This window comes from Labrus mixtus, chromosome 14 (genome assembly GCF_963584025.1).
Source record: "Labrus mixtus chromosome 14, fLabMix1.1, whole genome shotgun sequence".
Lineage (NCBI taxonomy): Eukaryota > Metazoa > Chordata > Actinopteri > Labriformes > Labridae > Labrus > Labrus mixtus.
Window position 1 is genome coordinate 21,576,178 of NC_083625.1, and position 19,206 is coordinate 21,595,383.

The 19,206-nt window shown below is 43.3% G+C and overlaps 1 protein-coding gene and 1 long non-coding RNA gene across 5 annotated transcripts; both read left to right on the plus strand.

Moving 5' to 3' along the window:
- The first annotated feature begins 3,177 nt into the window (after positions 1-3,177).
- chm (CHM Rab escort protein) lies at positions 3,178-19,019 on the plus strand. Of its 4 annotated transcripts, none has more exons than XM_061055799.1 (18): positions 3,178-3,273; positions 5,228-5,294; positions 7,377-7,449; positions 7,617-7,744; positions 7,926-8,035; positions 8,210-8,265; positions 8,436-8,582; positions 9,140-9,256; positions 9,411-9,522; positions 9,630-9,852; positions 11,853-11,930; positions 13,326-13,433; positions 13,530-13,593; positions 14,019-14,115; positions 14,788-14,886; positions 17,571-17,716; positions 18,115-18,390; positions 18,433-19,019. In XM_061055799.1, the coding sequence occupies exons 1-18, from the start codon at positions 3,222-3,224 to the stop codon at positions 18,466-18,468; spliced, it is 1,989 nt and encodes a 662-aa protein (XP_060911782.1). In that variant the 5' UTR covers positions 3,178-3,221; the 3' UTR covers positions 18,469-19,019. The 4 variants fall into 4 exon arrangements, with proteins under 4 accessions (XP_060911782.1, XP_060911781.1, XP_060911783.1 ...); XM_061055798.1 differs by having other exon boundaries at positions 18,115-18,244; positions 18,281-19,019; XM_061055800.1 differs by having other exon boundaries at positions 18,115-18,236; positions 18,315-19,019.
- LOC132988420 (uncharacterized) lies at positions 15,125-17,341 on the plus strand. Its single transcript, XR_009675809.1, has 2 exons — positions 15,125-16,849; positions 16,886-17,341. It is a non-coding gene; the product is annotated as an uncharacterized LOC132988420 (long non-coding RNA).
- Positions 19,020-19,206: the final 187 nt, after the last annotated feature.

Sequence of the window (19,206 nt, forward strand, 5' to 3'; positions counted from 1 at the left end):
TGGCGGTAATATGCAACCCGTGCAGGTGTGCTGGACACCTGACAGAAATTACAGTGAAATGAAAACCAAACTCAAACCAATTGAGGTCAATGTTTTTTTAGCGTCAGACACGTGGCGAAAGTTGAGGCAAGAAACCAGCATTTTATTTTATTTTATTTATTTGTCTTTATTATGTTGAATCATTAAAAGGATCCAACTGCACGATTTAGTGTTGTTACAGTCTGAGCCTTTAGCTCATTTTTCTAACCTCTGATGGCTTCACCTCTGCTTTGAGTTGAATTGATTTGCACAGGTTTGTTTACACTGTACACACCTTAACCTTTGACCTTATGGACTGACCGTCATATGACTCTTAGAACGGACAACTATTTCTCAGTGACTCCGGTGTAGCCAGCAGGTAGCATTAGTCGAATTCCCGCCAAGATTTCCTTTTCCATGCAGACACAAAAATGTTAATTTTTTGGTCCAAAGTTAAGTTCAGCGACTCAGTTGTGATACCTAGCAGGTCCTACCTGCCACTCAAAGAGGCCACACACCCTAATTCTACATCGCTTTAAGCCTTAATATAATGTAAACAGGTGAGTTGTGTAAACATTCAGCTTGTACAGTTGAAGAGAGAAATGATCTCATGTTTACAATTTACAATTTCTCAATGTTTATTTCTGCTGTAAAGTTGGACATTTTAACATGGGGCTCTATGGAGACTGACTCACTGCAGGAGACAGACTCTAGTGGACACTGGAGGAACTGCAGGTTTTGTCTCTTCTGTGCTTCATCTCTCATGTTTGTTTGTATTTTGTTCGATCTGATTCTCTCCCGTTCAGACAGATCAGTGGAGCTGTTCCCCACAGATCATACATTTATATCTTTTTAATCTCAGCATACAGGAGAGAGACTGATGGACCTAACAGGAACCCCACCTCATACATCAGCTGAGTTTCAAATTAAAGGCGCAGCATCAAATTAAAAGCATCAAATTAACCTTTACAGAGCCGAGTAGATTAAATGTCAGCAGAAAAAATACCTGAATACCATCACCTCCATATTAGTCTGAAACAACACATTCAAATGATCGATCCGTCTCAAACTCATCCCATCTATAAGATCAGTAAGCAGAGATCACACACTAACAACACCAGCCAATCAAATCAAGGCTTTTTATGAAGCTTTATCATCAGGTGCTAACCTCACAGAAACCATTACAGTCACCTGTCTGTGTGTGTGTGTGTGTGTGTGTGTGTGTGTGTGTGTCTGTGTGTGTGTGTGTGTGTGTGTGTGTGTATTATATAATCTGATTGTTTGAAAATATCAGAGGTAACAATTCATGAAGTAGTTGTCTGTAGTCCTGTGGCTGGACCAGCTGAGAGCTCTTTGACGTTAACATGACTTAGCTTATAAGTAGCATGTGTGCTCTCATGACCGCCTCCACGTGGCGTGTCGAGTGCACGCCACGTGGAGTCAAAGTTGGTACGCCGACAGTAAGCTAAGCGACAATAAGCTAAGCGACAGTAGTCACAGTATTAACCCTTTATGACATCATTTATAGACAGTAGTATCTCTACTGCTACTCATCTTTTCTGACCGTCTAGTTTAACAATTGTTAAACTCTAAGCTCCGCCTCCAAACAGCACTCACAGCCAATCAACAGGAAGTATAACCACATATAAATGCATGCTAGAAATAGTTATTTCCTCTCACTTCAGTTTTAACGTCATATATCCGATAAACTGTGTGGTGGACAGACAATTACTGAACCAGGTTTCTGTCAGTGTGTCGCAAAAAACTCCAGATCTGTGTTAACTTAAGGTCGCTTTCTCTCGCTCTCTCTCTCTCTCTCTCTCTGTCTGTCTCTGGAAGTTTCTCTGCAGACAGGAAATGAGCAGTAAACATTGTTGGCCACTGATCATAGCCGTCCTATCAGCACACAGCTCTCGTTAACACCTCGCGCTAACGAGCTACAAAACGGCGTTTAATGTCAGGAACAGAAGAGACGCCAGAAAAGATTTAACAGAAGAACACTTCAGATTCCTTTAAAGGTTCTTCAGACGATTCAGAGAACAGAGAGACCAACTGCACACACAAACACACACACACACACACACACACACACACACACACATACACACACACACACACACACACACACAAACACACACACATACACACACACACACACACGATGTTCAGGTGTTCAGGGCAGTTTGGACATCCTGCAGTACGTCGTGTTCTTATACATTCACATAAATATTTGTCTTGTTTACTCATCATCTAGTTTAATTAAGGTTGTAAAAGTGTTTAGTACTTAAATATTTCTCGATATTGTGTTTTTAAACGATGCAATCTGTTTGTTTTTTTATGATCATGTATCCGAAAAGTACCAACGCTTTAAAACAAACGACATGTATTCCATCAGACGGTGTGCAGGAGACAAATGAACCTATCACATATTGAAGACTAAATCCTGCACACCGTCTGAAATACGCTGGCAGTATAGTATAGTTAGAAAGTGTGTGAGGAAACCAGGTGAGGAGAGAAGGATACAAGGTGAGGAGATGAGAGGAGAGGAGAGGACACAAGGTGGGGAGATGAGGAGTCAAGGATGGGACAGAAGGAAAGGAGGCGTGGAGAGGATGTATTTTTTTCATTTTAAACCATCTGGCCTTTTTCTTTTACAACAAAAGAGGAAACGGTCTGTGTTTCTGGCTGCACATCACACAGTGTGCGTGCGTGTGTGTGTATGTGTATGTGTTTTTGTGTGTGTGTGTGTGTGGGGGGGGGGGCTTGGCAAAACCATAAAGCACCACGGAAGAAGACGTTTTTTCTTCCAAACCTTCCACCAGCTTGACTCAATGATCAGACAGTAATAATCAACTGATAATCACACACACACACACACACACACACACACACACACACACACACACACACACACACTGTGTGATGAGCAGACTGTTTCCTCTCAGTTTGATTAACCGACCCTCTAGGAATGACCCTGTAAGTATGGCGTCTCTGAAACGGGCTGCTTGTATTACAACTTTATTTTTAATAAATTAAGACTTTAATCTTTGTTTGTTTTCATGAACGTGGCCCTAAAACTCAGAAGAAGTTTATTGAATTGTTATGAATTGATGACTGTTTACTGATTGGTTGATTATGGTGTTTGTGGGAGGAGCAAAGAGCTGTCCCCGTCACGTGACTTGGTGTTTCTCTCTGCTAACAACATGGCTGCCGAGGACCTACCTTCTGAATTTGACGTCGTCATTCTGGGCACAGGTACATAAACACCTGTTTTTAATATCCTGTTTCAATCCGGGTCATGTGTGTGAACGTGTCTCTGTTCGGTGTAACAACGGCTCGCTCCGGGATATCGGGTTAAAACGGTCCATATCGTGGCACGGACTACGGTTAGCCTGGGCGTTAGCTAGAGGTTAGCTAAAGGCTAACGACCAGTTCATTCTAAACCACTGTGGCTAGATGCTAATGCCCCAGATGTGTCTGCTAACTCCACGATCAACATGCTCAGATATCACCGATTTATTACATTTATATGTTTGTTCGTGTTAGCAGCGGAGCTACCGTTAGCTTAATGAATGATGTTATCTAACTGATTAGAGCCTGATGCTACTGGTAGGCTAATTTTGCTAACAGGCTAATGGTGCTAACAGGCTAATGGTGCTAACAGGCTAATGGTGCTGTCAGTGTGAGCGTCAGCTGATGTTATGATGATGCTAGCAGTAAGCAGCTAACAGTTAGCTGTCTGATTGTGTTCAGTAGTGATGCAGGGTGAATAGAGAGAAGTGTTCCTTCTGTGTTAGTTTTAATTATTTAAATAACATCACGTGATAATATTCTTCATCGACCCTATTAGCTTCAGAAATATTAACCGGACAGGCAGATTTATTACAAAATATTAATATGTTTGTAAAAATATGTTTTGGTTTCACATAATTTTTTTCTGGTTTTATATGCTCTTTAGTGTGTTTTCCAAGTGTCCTGTGCATGTTTAGGCACATCTATGTGCAAAAATTGCGTAAACGCGGCTTCTCCTACGTCCTCCTGTTAGCTGTAGCATTAGCTGCATGTAACACTCGGTTCTAGCCCCCCTCGATAAAAATTGCCAGTGTGACGTCAGCCCTTTTTCAAACCAACCCCTACACCCTCCCCCTCCGTGACGGAGTGCACTCCGTCAGAAGTCACACTCTCAGCTGAATGATGTCTCCTTCATCAAGGTGTAGGGTAGAAATACAGCGGCAGGCTTTGGGACATACTTCCCTCTCTCAGGTGGAAACAGGAACTGTGTGTTACCATGGTTACTTAGCGGTATCTTGCGCTAAATATTTATGTAGCCTAGATTATTCTTCTTTAGTTATATTAGTGTAGACTTATAACAAAACTATTATATTGAGCCTACATTGTTTATTGTAATTTATAATTTAACTAGTGGTAGTGGACCCGTCTTGTCAGTGTGAGATCACTGATCTAAGCCCATTGGCTCATTGTGGCAAGCCCAGCAGCTCATGTTGCACGCCCATTAACTTCTGTAGCACGCCCATGATATGCCGTACCCTGCAGTAGCACAGTAGTGCTAAGGTGCTAGCACAGCATGTTTTTGCTCCCTTCGGAGCCAAAGTGGCTGCATTCCCAATATGGTAAAAGGGGCGTGGCATTTCCGAGAACCGCGCTGAGCGACTGACCAATTACGGCAGAGCCGACAGGCCGACCAATCAGATCAGACTTGGCACACGTGGGGACTCTGAACGTGGGCACTTAAGAGCTTTAGAGAGAGAGTCAGAAGCGAGCCGGTGCATGGAGCGGCAGTACATGAAAACAGACACTTTTTTCAAACTTTAGCTATTGTGAACATACTTTAGTAGGTACATAGATTAAATATATGAACCCCAAAAAGGGCATAATATGACCTCTTTAATGAATCTGCTTTAATCTACAAAAACAAACTCTCAATCATATTTGACTGTTTTGAAAACATTACATAATCAGACTGGTTATTATTAGACGTGTGTGTGTCTCTGTCTGCTCCTGCAGCATTTTGGAAGTGAGAATTGAAGCATGCGTTTAGCGTGGACAGTATCTTCAGTGTTTATAACGCAGCCTCTGTATCAGTCTGTGTGGAGACGTTCACAGTCTTTTAGTTACTGATGGTTGATGAATGCAGACATGCTGAGAGTGACGGAGAGAACATGATGGATTATGATTGGTTATCGTTCAGGTCTTGCTGAGTCGGTGGTAGCAGCGGCCTTCTCCAGAGTGGGACAGAGAGTTCTTCATGTGGACAGGTCAGTCGTCTTATCAACATCATCATGAATATTTAAATGATCACTATTGTTGTTATTGATCATCAATAACTCCCTGTGAGTCTCAACACACTCTCTGGTGGTTTCTATTGGTGGGCACGTTACAATACCTCACATAACAATTACAAATCAACACAAATATGGACGATTTAAATCCATGAGACAAAATAATGAACTACTCTTTTTTTAAACAGCAGAGGGCGCTGTCTGCTTTAAAAATATATATCATATCAGCTATTTCCAATCTTTACCCGGTATAATAAAAGTCAGTCTGAATCACAGTGGGTGTGGTCACCATGAGGTCATTGGTTATAGACCATATATGGATAAGAGGGAGGGGCTTAAGAAAAGTGAGGGATTTAGCCTATGCTAAGTCATCAGCTAACAGAAGGAATCCTCTGTAGTCACAGTGGGTACATCCCAGTTCCCTTAATTGCATCCCAGTGTCCTCCACTTGCCTCCTCCACTTGCGTCTTAGTCCCTCCCACCAGAGATGCATGGAGAGATGCAAGGAAACGAAGCAGAGGAGAGAGGAAATGAGGAGATATGTTTTAAGAGACATAACACGTCCTTTCCTCTGTAGCGTCACATGAAGCGATGTCCGTTTGTGATGATGACATCAGCTGATCACGTTCAGCTGTCAGTCAACTTAAACAGCTGTTTATGTCCGCACAAATATGAACTGTATTATTTCTAATAAAATACACACAGTAGCAGTGTTTAGTCTCTTTATGCTACCTGATAACAAACACCTGTACACGAAGAACAACCTGCAGTCTGCTTCAAACCAAAAGGATGATTTCTACTGACAAAAATATTTAATATTGAATTATTTATTTATTTATTTATGACTAATAATTTGATAATGAACTCTGTATTTCATAATCAAAGATATTTTATGATGTCCTAGGAATACTGGAAATTATTTATTAAGTTTTAAATAAAGGAAAAAAACGTGACATTGTTCAAACACGAAGATCATTAATGATCAGTCTGATATGAAACTTCATTAACATAATGGTGAATGTAAAACGTGTTTCTGACTGAAATCATTGAATGAAATCATTCTCAATATAATAAATTAAAACGTACAGTCTGACTGATCATGAAAATAAAATATAACCTACCTCTTATAGTTATGAATGAATCGTTTATGATCATTTGATTTTAACACTTCATACTAACAGACTTTTTGTTTGATGGTGAATCAAAAACAAATCATATATAAAGTCGGGAGAGATCGGTCTACACTGCATTATATTGATTTTATAGAACTTATGCTTCATATTTCGTTGTTAATCTTCATGTCAAACACTTTTTTAATCCCAGCTCATCACAGACTGACTCTTTACAAACTGACAGATGTTTATAGTCTTGTTTAAATGTCCAACGGTCCGTTTAGCTTCTTTTTAATGTCCGTCTTTTCTCCGTTATTAAACTCTGCTGATGTTGAAGTTTCATTGAAGTCTGATCCGCTGCAGCGTCCAATCAATGAGTGATATTCGATCAGGGGGCGTGCCTGTCAGTAAAAAGACTTCCGCAAAGTCAGCTCTCGTGTATCCTCGGTCACCGCTCCTCGGGTCTCTCTCCTCTCTCCTCCGTTCAGTTACTAGAGCTTTGGGCGTTCCTTAACATGGCGGGACTAGAACTACTTCCGGTTCGGCCGAGGAGCGAGGGCCGAGGAGACAGCATTTAAGAGAACTGAGAGTGTGTGGATAATAACTCCTCAGAGTTTCTTTTAGTACAACTCAACACTGAGCAACTCTTTTTTTTTTTTACGGTCACCATGGTAACGACCTGTCAATCCCTGGTAGCCCCGCCCTAACTCCACCCCCTCTCTCTGGGCTCTGTGACTTTTAACTGGTCCGTCATTGACTAAATCAACATCATGCTGTGTTGAAGAAGACTTAAACTACAGACTGAGAACATAAACTCCTTAGGAGAATGTTTATGGAGAGACTCAATCAGCTGACTTATAAAGAATGAGACAGATTTATGCCCCCTGCTGGCCGTCAGAGAGAATGCAGGTGTTGTGTATGATTTAATCAAACTGTGTTTCTTCAGGAGGAGTTATTATGCAGCTAACTGGGCCAGCTTCACCTTCAACGGCCTGCTCACCTGGATACAAAAGCAACATGTGAGTCCAATGCTGCTCTCTGATTGGCTGCTGAACTCACCACATCACCTCCATGTTCCTGTGCAATGTAAACTACAATCATGGAGGATTTCACTCCTGCTGAGCATGATGGGAAAGATGAGGGATTAGAAACGTTAACTAATAATGTATGTGTGTGTGTGTGGTAGGAGGAGGAGTCTCAGCCAGAGGAGCCTCAGGATTGGTCGAGTCTTGTGGAGGAAGGGGAGGAGCTGATCCACCTGTCAAACTCAGACTCCTCCTCAATCAGTAACGTGCAGGTGTTCTGTTACACCAGGTAAGCCTCACACATACCTGAACCTCACGTTATGACATATTTCCTGCTGCTGCTCTTTCACATTAAAAGCCTTTCAGTGTTTTCCTTATTTTTGTTGTTATTTGGTTTGATGATTGAATTTAAATGCCCACACATGACTGAATCAAAGAGTTATGAATGTTTTTACGAACGTTTTTCTCAGTGAGGAGGAGGAGGAGGAGGTGGAGGAGAAATGTCTAAACACCACAGAAGAAGAACGAGGAGGAGTAGATGAAGTCGCTGTCAAAGAAACGTCAGAGACAGAATGTGCAGGTTTGTTTGAGGGCGCCCCGAGAGGAGTGGGCGTGGTTAGACAGAGCTCTGAGTGAGTCACCGTTAGTTTTCACTCCTGTAATATTTAGGTATGAACAGATAACTATTTCAGTGAGCAGATCTAAAGGTCAGTCAGGGTCGACAGGACGATAATCTATTTGTCTTTATGTTTAGAGCCAAAAGAAGAAACGACGGAGGAAGCAGATGGAACAGCAGACAGAGAAGAAGAGGTGAGGGACAAAGATCTAGATCTTCTTCTTTAACATGAACAATGTGAACATCATCTTCACTTTTCATAACTCTCATTTACTACTTACATTTACATTAGATCACCACTTTGAATTATGGGTCGTCTGCAGCACAACTGGATTACTGACAGATGTGTTGTCCAATCAAACAGGCTTCACACACAGAAGGGGAGGAGCCAGAGGCCGATCAACCCGCCCCCTCAGCAGCTCAAAGCCAATCAGTACCAACGAAGAAGAAGATCGGCTATGCTCAGCTGGTGAAGGAAGGCCGCAGGTTCAACATCGACCTGGTCTCCAAGGTAACACCGTGTCATGTGACTTCACGTCCCCCTAAAAACCACGCTGTTGTGCAATTTAACACCGTGCAGGAGTTTGTGTGCAACTTTTCATAGTTAAACGACCTGATATCAAGTGTCTAGGACCTTTATTGTTGTCGTCGGGCCGCCCCCACTGAAGGTCAAGTTTAAAAAAAAAAAAAAAAACATTTTTTTTTTGTTTTAAAGATTTCTTTTTGGGCTTTTTGTGCCTTTATTGTAGGGATATGATAGTTGATAGAGTCTGAAATCAGGGAAAGAAGTCATTTAAGGATACCTTTCTGATAGAAAAGGACAGCTGTCATTAAAGGAACACATGAACACCAAGATTCCTTCAAGTGTTTGTGTCGGCGTGTCCCCCCCCACCCCAACGCTGTAAACCTAGGGGAAACACTGAAGTATCAATGTTGTTTTTAACTAGAATCATAGAGTATCGTGATGACCTCAATAACGTCTATAAGTTTAAATAAAAACTGATGTTGGAGATATTATTGAACAAAGAGCTGCACAATCAGTCGTAAAAACACCTTCTTCTTCTTCAGCTCATGTATTCTCGCGGCTCATTGGTCGATCTGCTCATCAAATCAAACGTCAGTCGCTATGCAGAGTTTAAGAACGTCACCAGGATACTGACCTACAGGAACGGCAGCGTAGAACAGGTGAGTCTAATCCATACACCTTCTACACCTGTCTCTATCTCAGCCTTTGTGTATGTGTTTACCTCTCAGTTTTGCTCACTTTAGCTGTGTGTTTACCTGGATATGACCTGTGTTCACCTGTATGCTACCTGTACATCACCTGTGTGTCTCTCAGGTGCCGTGCAGCAGAGCTGATGTTTTTGCGAACCGTCAGCTGTCTGTGGTAGAAAAGAGGAAGTTGATGCGTTTCCTCACTTCCTGTGTGGAAGAAACGGAGGAGCAGCAGGGTGAGACACCTCACCTGTCCAGCAGACTCACCAGTACATTTATAGAAAAAGTTCCTATTATGTAGGGCATTGTAGGTAATGTATTGATTCATCCTCTCTTCTTTCAGCATACAGAGGTCGGCCATATTTGGAGTTCCTGCGTGATCAGCAGCTCGGTGACAACCTGCAGCACTTCCTGCTTCACTCAATCGCCATGGTAACAGAAGACACGCCCACAGAAGAGGGACTCGCCTCAACACGTCACTTCCTACGTTGCCTAGGTCGCTACGGCAACACTCCCTTCCTGTTTCCTGTTTACGGCCTTGGAGAGATACCCCAGTGTTTCTGTAGGTAAGAACCTGTCTGCACACCTGTCTGTCTGTCTCTCTGTCTGCCTGTCTGTCTGTCTTTCTGTCTGTCTCGCTGTCTGTCTGTCTGTCTGCCTGCCTGTCTCTCTGTCTGTCTGTCTGACTGTCTGTCTCTCTGTCTGTCTCTATGTCTGTCTGTCTGACTGCCTGCCTGTCTCTCTGTCTGCCTGTCTGACACCTGTGCGACTTTCACAGTTTCAGGAGGCTGTTTGGTTGGTTGTCACGGTAACAGCTGCTGTCTCTAATTAGAGCAGCATTGAATATTAATTAGGGGGTGTCGCCCAGGGCTCAGCTCATTTACATATTTGACGATCCTCTGAGGATATTACTGCTCTGACACATACCGTCACACACACACACACACACACTCTTTAATTAATATGTGATGACAGATGTGTGTGTGTGTGTGTGTGTGTGTGTGTGTGTGTGTGTGTGTGTGTGTGTGTGTGTGTGTGTGTGTGTGTTGTTCTAAGTGAGCTGTAATGTGATTATGTTAGTTATTAGAGGGGGATAGGGGGGGTTGAAAGAGATACACCCAGCAGATTGTGATTGGCTGAGACACCTGTCAGTCAGAACAGAATTTGAACCTTTGTCAGGTAAAAATGTAGATAATCTTTCTTGACTTTGATCTGTATAAAATATGTAAGTAACAGGTATTTTCACGCCTCCATTGGTTCTCCTCAAGGATGTTGTCTCTCCCCTTTATTATTTATCTTGTACACAAATGACTGCTGTAGCAATCACATTAGGAGGCATGTAGTTAAATTTGCGGATGACACAGTCATTTTAAGTCTTTTTGAAGGGGAGGAGCATCACCATGGGCCTGTGGTTGATGAATTCACATCCTTGTGTGATGAGTCTTTCCTTCAGCTAAACCTACTGAAAACAAAGGACATGATTATTGATTTTAGGAAGACTCAATCTAGTCCTGTGCCAACCATATTAAAGGGTGCTGGTATAGAGATAGTGAACAGCTACAAATATCTGGCCACTGTGCTGGACAACAAACTGTCCTTTGAGCAACATGCTGTTGTTACCACAAAGAAGGTCCAACAGAGGTTGTATTTCCTAAGACAAATGTGTTCTTTTAATGTATCCTCTGAGATGATGACCCTCTTTTATAAAAGATTTACTGAATCAGTTTTAATGTTTTGTATTATTGCCTGGTATGGTAATCTGGCTGTAGCCAATAAAAACAGACTAGGTAGCCTGGTTAAAGTGGCGAGCAAGATTGCAGGGAGGAGTCAAGTCCAGCTGAGCGACCTCTACAGACAGGTGGTCAGAAAGGTGACTTCTCTCCTGCAGAGCCCGGATCACCCTCTCACCCCTCAGGCAGACGGTACAGACTGCCCGTGGTGAAGACTAAAAGGCATCGGGTCTCATTTGTACCTGCTGCTATTTGTCTGTTGAATAGCAGTTGAATTCTAATTCATTGCTCATTGCACTTTATAATTTTTAGAGTGATGCTGGAACATCTCTGCTGGTCTTCATGTTTCATGTTGTATGTACTTATGCACTTGAGGTTTGGATGATTTATTAGTGTTGTTTATGTATTTGTATGTCTCCAGCTCCAAATAAAATTCCCTGTGGGGACAATAAAGATACCTTTGACCTCTCTGATCATTCAGGTAAACTTGGGTACACACTGCTGTGACTGTCTGTCATATGTTCTGCCTGCTGATTGGCTGACAGTCTGACAGGCAGCTCCACACCATGGGTGACCGGGCCTTCTGCTCCCAGTCTGTGGAACGGTCTCCCCGAGCAGCTGAGGGCTCCACAGTCTGCTGACGCTTTTAAAAGGGCTCTAAAAACCCACCTTTTTAACAAAGCCTTGTTAGTTGCTTAGTTGATCAATTTTTTTTTTTTTCCTGTAGCACTTTAGCACACTAGATTTTTTTGCAAAAATGTAAAGTGCGTTACAAATTAAATGTATTATTATTATTATTATTAGCTGATTGGATAACAGATCTTTGTTTGTTTCAGGATGTGTGCTGTGTTTGGAGGGATCTACTGTTTGAGACACTCGATCACCTGTCTGCTGCTCGACAAGGACTCCAACAGGTACGCATGATAACACCTGTACAGTCAGGTAAAACTCTGATTACACTGTAGTACCAAAGTACTCACGATGAGGGGCAGTGTGTGAGCGTGTGTGTAGGGGTGGGGGGGCTGTGTGTGTGTGTGTGTGTGTGTGTGTGTGACCTTTCAGTGATTGGATGATAATTTATGATCAGTGAAATATTCAATTTATGGAGAGGAAATGAACTTCATAATTTAACCTCTGATCCTCTTCATCACCTCCTCAGATCCACTCCCTCATTTCTCCTCCTTTTAACATCTCACTGCCCCCCCTACCCTTACTCCCAACCCCCCTCCCCTTACTCTCTCTCTTGCCCTCTCTCTCTCTTTCTCTCTTTATTTGCTGCCTCATCAACTTTCTGATTAAATGACTGATGGGCTGCTGACACACACACACCCCTGTGGGAGGTCATCATCTGTCACATCATGTTGTCATGGTGACATTAGCCTGTTAGCATGTCTTTATCAGGCAGGTGTGCTTATAAAAAAAACATTAGAATTGTTCGGAGCGCTGTTTCATGCTAGATATCTTCACCCCTGTGACGTTTCTCCTTCAGTCTGAATGTGGTGGAGGTGTAACGGGGGGATGAAGTGACCCCCCCCCCCCCCCCCCGTACCGTCTTCAGAGGTAGTAACAGAGGCGTTACAGATGAGAGACAGGATCAGCTGAGACAGCGGGGGGGAAAACAGCTCTGTGTGTGTGTGTGTGTGTGTGTGCATGTCTGACTGTGTGTGTACGTGGAGCTCCTGCTGTGACTGGTACACCAATACCAGTGTCATGGAATCTATATGAACGTCTTCAGGCGTAATGAGGGCGGACTTAGTTACAGCGCTGTAGCAGAAATGCAGTCTGAAAAATATGAAACACATTTCCCATGATGCTTTGTGTGTATGCACACAAACATTTGGTGTTTGTGTCTGCAGTGGGGGAGGGGCTGATTTATACATACCTTATACCTGCTCCACCCAGTGATTTTTACACATATGTGGGTCACACAAACACACACACACAATGATCGCGGCCACAGAGAGCTGCAGTTAATAAATCTGAAGGTGTAAATGCTAACGATGATAAAAAGAGTCACACAAGAAGCTCTGTGTGTGCGTGTGTGCGTGCGTGCGTGTGTGACCTTCTTGCTGATGGTCTCCAAAATGTGTGTGTCAGAGGTTATAGATGAGCTTTGGTGCGCATCATTATTCCCAATAATAGGTTTCAGCAGCTCTTCAGTGTGTGTGTGTTTGTGTTTGTGTATCAAGCTGCAGGTCAGGAGGACTTTTAAGAAGATCTTATTGGTCATTTTAAAACATGCAGATAAATTCACTTTTTACACTTTCAATAACATCATGTGTTCTTATCTCCTCCCCCTTTTTTTGCAGGTGTAAGGCTGTGATTGACAGCCGAGGACAGCGAATCAGCTGCAGCCATTTTGTGGTGGAAGATGGTTATGTGGGGGCGGACCGCAAGAAGCTGGCCACACCCACCAGGTCACGACCCACAAATCAACCACATCATATCAGCCTCCACTCGAACATTCCTGTCTGTCTGTCTGACCTGTCTGTCTGACCTGTCTGTCTGTTCAGGTTGATCTCCAGAGCTGTGTTGATAACTGACAGCTCCGTCCTTCTCAGTGACTCAGACCAACAGGTAAATCAAATCATCTGTCTAGTTAAACGTCTGTCTGTCCTAACGAGTGTCACACACACACACACACACACACACACACACACACACACACACACACACACACACACACACACAGATTAGTAAAGGTTAAACATTGAAATGCTGAATTAAAAGTGGTCAGAGAAATATGATGCTTCATTGATTTTAAGCTGTGTGTGTGTGTGTGTGTGTGTGTGTGTGTGTGTGTGTGTGTGTGTGTGTGTGTGTGTGTGTGTGTGTGTGTGTGTGTGTGTGTGTGTGTGTGTGTGTGTGTGTGTGTGTGTGTGTGTGTGTGTGTGTGTGTGTGTGTGTGTGTGTGAGATGAAACCCTCCTCTTTTTCATTCAAATTAAACTTTATTCCGTCTTCTTAAACTCACGTCCAGTTCTTACCTGTCTGTATGATCAGGTCTCCATGGTAACGGTTCCTCCAATAGCAGCAGGGTGTCCAGCGGTGAGGATGGTGGAGCTCTGCTCGTCTACGATGACCTGCATGCCAGGAACATGTGAGACTCTCATATCTTCTACTGCATGACATAAACCTGTTCTCAACCGCTCTGTGTTCGTTATCTTGTCTCCAAGTTTTCAAATTTTGATGATAATTTTTTCTGCTCTCGTCTCGTCTGATGCCTGTCTTCATCACATCTTTTATCTCTTTCCATGTCATCTCATCTTGTTCAGCTTGTAAATGGTTAAAAGAACTTGAGCTTGTTTATTTCTTTTCTAGTCTTCTGACTCCTCAAAGAGCTTTCACACCGACACATTGGAGAGAAAAACCTGCATCGTCCTTGAAAAGAGAAACACTGATTTATGACACAGATACACACACACACACACCTGTCAAATCTTCATCTTCATCATCATCATCATCTTCTGCAGTGTTCTGACGCTTCTCTGTGATTGGTTACTGAGTCAGTGGACCTGAACGCCTTTAAAACTAAACACCATTTATCTCAAGACACACACAAAAACACACACACCACAGAAACACACACACACACACACAGAGACTCACTCACTCACTCACACCCACACACACAGTAACACACACAGAGACAGACACACACACACACACACACACACACACACACACACACACAGTAACACACACACAGAATGGAGACCAGTGACCTCAGGTGAGGTTGTTGAAGGTGGTTGACACTTTTTTTTTTTTGCAGACTTGGTCCACCTCACCTGTCAGTCAGTCGGCTCCGCCTACGAGGACCTGTCACCGGTGGTTACCAAAATGTTCCGAACTGCAGAGTCTCCTGAGCAAGGTACGACACCCCACGTTCGTCATGACAATTCTATTAAAGTTCAAACCATCACCTGTTTGTTACCACGGCAACAATTAACCCAGTATCAGGTCATTTTTTTTATTTTAATCACAGAAAGTTGTAGACAAACACAACGTAGGGGAACGTTTAGACTCTGTGCAGGAGTTTGTGTGAAACTCTGGATGCGTTCCTCTCCTGTCTTATTTAACAGGTGTAGGTTAAATAGGGTACGACACACACACACTGATCTCTGTATCCTGTAAACTTTCTCTCCTCTCTGACCTCCTCCTCTTTGTCTTTAATTCATTCATCACTTTCTTCACTGCTTTTAATTATAACATGAAAAACCTGCACACACACACACCTGCAGGATGGATGATGCAGGTATAAAGAGATTCATCAGAGGTGATGAAGGAGGAGGAGGAGGAGAAAAGCTTCTCAGTCATGTTTCTCTTGAAGTCAAACTGCAGGTTCAGCGTCTTTATCCTCCGTATTAAACATCGTCCCTCTGATGGATGTTATCGCATAAAATTATTGTTATTGATTCATTATCAACCTGCAGATTGTTTTTAGATTAATCTGTCCATCATTTGGACTATGTAACGTGAAACATCTGATCTTATCAGAACGTAAGTGTGGTGAACACAAACAGCTGAATGTTTCTCCTCCAGCCTCCTCGTATTTATTCTGCAGAAAGTCAGAGTGAGCTGATGTGAGAACGCAGCAGGATATAATCAGGAGAATTCACCTGGAGCGAGTGTGAGGGGGTGGTGACGTTTATGCCCTGTGATCACTGCACGACCATAGACTGTCTGCACGCCACCTCTACCATCTCTGTGCTCTAATGAACCTGCTGCATTATGTTTCCTGTTCTCCAGTATGTTCTTCTCCACTCTTTAGTTCACATTGTGATTCTGTTCAACTACACGTAGCGTCGATAGAAAGACAAATATTGTCATTATAGAGTTGTATAGAGGACTCTGTTACTGCGTACGTCCCTTTAAGTCGTTCTTTTACGTCACGTCTTACCTCAGACGACCCCCCCGCTAGGCTTGGCCTGTATCCATTTCTTCATACTTTCATATCGTCTTTCCATTTTGTTTTGGCGTACGGTATATGACGATGCTCAGTATCGTCAACACCTTTTCTGTACAGCTGTCTCGCTCGTTTAGTTCCGTCTGTTTTCTCTTTGTGGAGTTTGCGCTCCTACTCGCTACAGGACGGTAGTCGAGCTCTCAGCCTGCGGGGAAAGACCAGCTAGAGCTCTCTGCCCGACTCCGCTGGTCACTCTTTAACTTTAATAAATGACTCTTTCAATCAAAAGAAGAGCGCTCAACACGGTTTATTTAAGGAACAATACACCCCCGTTTTCTGTAAATGCACGACTATGACCCCGTGAGGAAGAAAAGTCTCCCTCCTCCACTCTGATGTTAGCTTAGCACGTTTACCTTCCCAGAGCTATCAGCTCTGTCTCGACCTCCCTTTTTGTCCCCAGTGCAGTCATAGTGGCCTCGGTAACGGGAGTCTACATAGGATCTGACCCCTGCTGGCGCGTGCTGTGCACTACAACCCCTCACCTCAATACATTATATTTGAGTCAGTTTAACAGAAAAAGTAGCGTTTGTGTTTTCGCCAGTATTAAAAGTCATACCGTCGGGATTTCTAAATACCATGGTACACTTTAATACCGTGATAACGTCCAAGCCTTCCCCCCCCGCCCACTCCCGTCTGACAGAGATATTCTCCCGCCGTGAGGTGCATGTGTGAACAACCAGGTCAGGAGAATATGTGTTGCAGTCCACAGAGATATTTTCAGGAGTGCAGATGTGAAAACAGTAACACAGACTGTTAATATATTTAATCCATTAAACTCAGGGAGGTCAGAAAATAAGAAGTTCAGTTCAATGACTCCGCCCACTGCGACCTCCGTGATGAACAGAACTGTGATCTCTGACAGTGATGGGTCCGGGTTGAAGAGTTTTTCATTATAAACAAAAAGAAGGTCAAGAATATCGTTGACAAGTTGAATTAACTCTCGACTCCACAGTCTTTGATTCTTGTTCATTTCTGTTTAAATGTTTGATTTGTTTAAGTACGACAGATATCTGACATAAAGTGATGTCATAAAGCGATGTCATCGGAAGGTCCCCGTAGAGCGACATATTCACACAGGACCCCACAGTTCACATAAACCTGTTTGTGTGTGTGGACCCTCCAGAGTTTCTGTATGTTAATCTGACATTTTGTGTCTTCGGAGAGTTTGATCTCACTGAGCCTGACATTTAAGACTCCGCCGTACTACATTAGACTTTCCCTTTAGGTATACACATAAAGAGGCAACCTCCTGGCTTGTGAGACGCGTCTGCATGGCGGCCATCTTGGAGAGGGGTAGCAGTATCTCCTAACGAACATAAATCGGCAGGACGTCTAGTGTATATATCTGAGACCCCCCCCCCCCCCCAAACAAATCGACCGCCTCACATCATCAGCGAGATTAAATCAAGTTTTTCGATTTTCTATGAATGTTTTTCTAGAATGAAAAGAGTTTAAAAAGAGTTGTTTTTGTTTGTCGGTTACCTCAGATATCTGCTGAATGGTCCTGATTTTAATTTGAGCTGAAAGTGTGTTTAACTTGTAACTCATTGAAGCCGGCAGGTAAATAACCCTTACCTGTGTGTCTGTAGAGAACTGTCCGTCTGTCCTCTGGTGTCTCTACTTCAATGTGACTGACGGGTCGGGGCTGGAGGTCGAAGGTTACGACCTGCCTTCTAATGTGTACGTGTGCTCTGGACCTGACGCCGCTCTGGGACACGATCACGCCATCAAACAGGTAAAACTTAAACATACACACACACATTGGGAAAGAGACAGCTATAAATCAGCTGATAAATGTTTTTAGTTACATCAACTCCCTGATACGAACACTTAAATAACTCTTTTTAAAATCATTAGGTCCTAAAAGTTATTAAATACTGTTAAAGCTGAATTCAGAGATATTTTGTCAACTTGATGAACGCAGATCGGAGCCACGGGACTGAGACTCAAAGTGCTTCATGTGCCGCTGAGCAGCTTTCATAGGAATGAATGGGGCTCCGCCTCCAAAGCTGTAACCATTCTATAATACATGCATGACATCATGGAGAAGTCAGAGAGTTTGTCACCGCGGTGATGGTCAGGTTTGAAGAGTTTTCACCTCTTTATATTCATTATTAATGTTTTCATGTTCAGGCCGAGTCCATCTTCCAGAAGATTCTTCCTGATGAGGATTTCTGTCCTCCTGCACCAAACCCCGAAGACATAATCTACGACGGAGACAACCCCTCCTCCTCCACCGGGGAGGAGACGGAGGGAGCAGGAGAGGAGGAAGCAGGAGAGGAGGCTGAGGGAGCAGGAAAGGAGGCGGAGGGAGCAGGAGAAGAGACTGAGGTAGCAGGAGAGGAGGCGGAGGGAGCAGGAGAAGAGACTGAGGTAGCAGGAGAGGAGGCTGAGGGAGCAGGAAAGGAGGTGGAGGGAGCAGGAGAAGAGACTGAGGTAGCAGGAGAGGAGGAGAAGCAGCAAGAGAGCCTTCAGACTGAGGAGTAACATCTACTAACACTGAAACGTTCCACAGAAGCCAAACCTGGTGCAATGCATTGTGGGTAAAAGTTGCCTTGATTAGTGTCAATCTGAATGATTATTATTTTTCTATCTTTGTTTCTGGATGTGTTATTTAAAAAATTTAAATGTTTTTATTTCTGTGGAAACATTAAAGCTTCGACCTGCTCCACTCTGAGCGCGCTCACTGATACTCTCGTCTCGCTTTAACCTTCATGAACACGTCCTCAGATCTCACGTCGAGCTGCTGGTCAACCCCTCCAGCAACACTTCTACCCACAATCCCCAGGGAGAGACCAGCTGCATGATGGGAAACTAAAGGGTGGTTATGGCCCACAGACATGCTTGTTAAAATGTCAGGATTCTGCTTGTTCAGTCTCAGCACGCTGCTGCCTCCTGCTGGCTGACAGCATGAACTGCACCTACAGGGGGGCGCACTGTCAATATGAACATGTCAGCGTTTAAAGCTCATCTCATGTGTTGTCGACACCTGATAAAGTCACTTCATGGTAACATGACAATAAACATATTAAATCTGATTTTATCTTCTGAGTTCAGCAGAAAAGTCAAAGGATGACTGGTGTGATCTGGTTTCTATGACAACAGATTTAACCAATGAAAAAGACTCCAGGATATCTTTGGGTCCAGCTTCACTAACCCTAACATCAGAGACCATGATTAACAGCCATACGAAGCCGGTTATCAACCTGATAATTAACCCTCAAG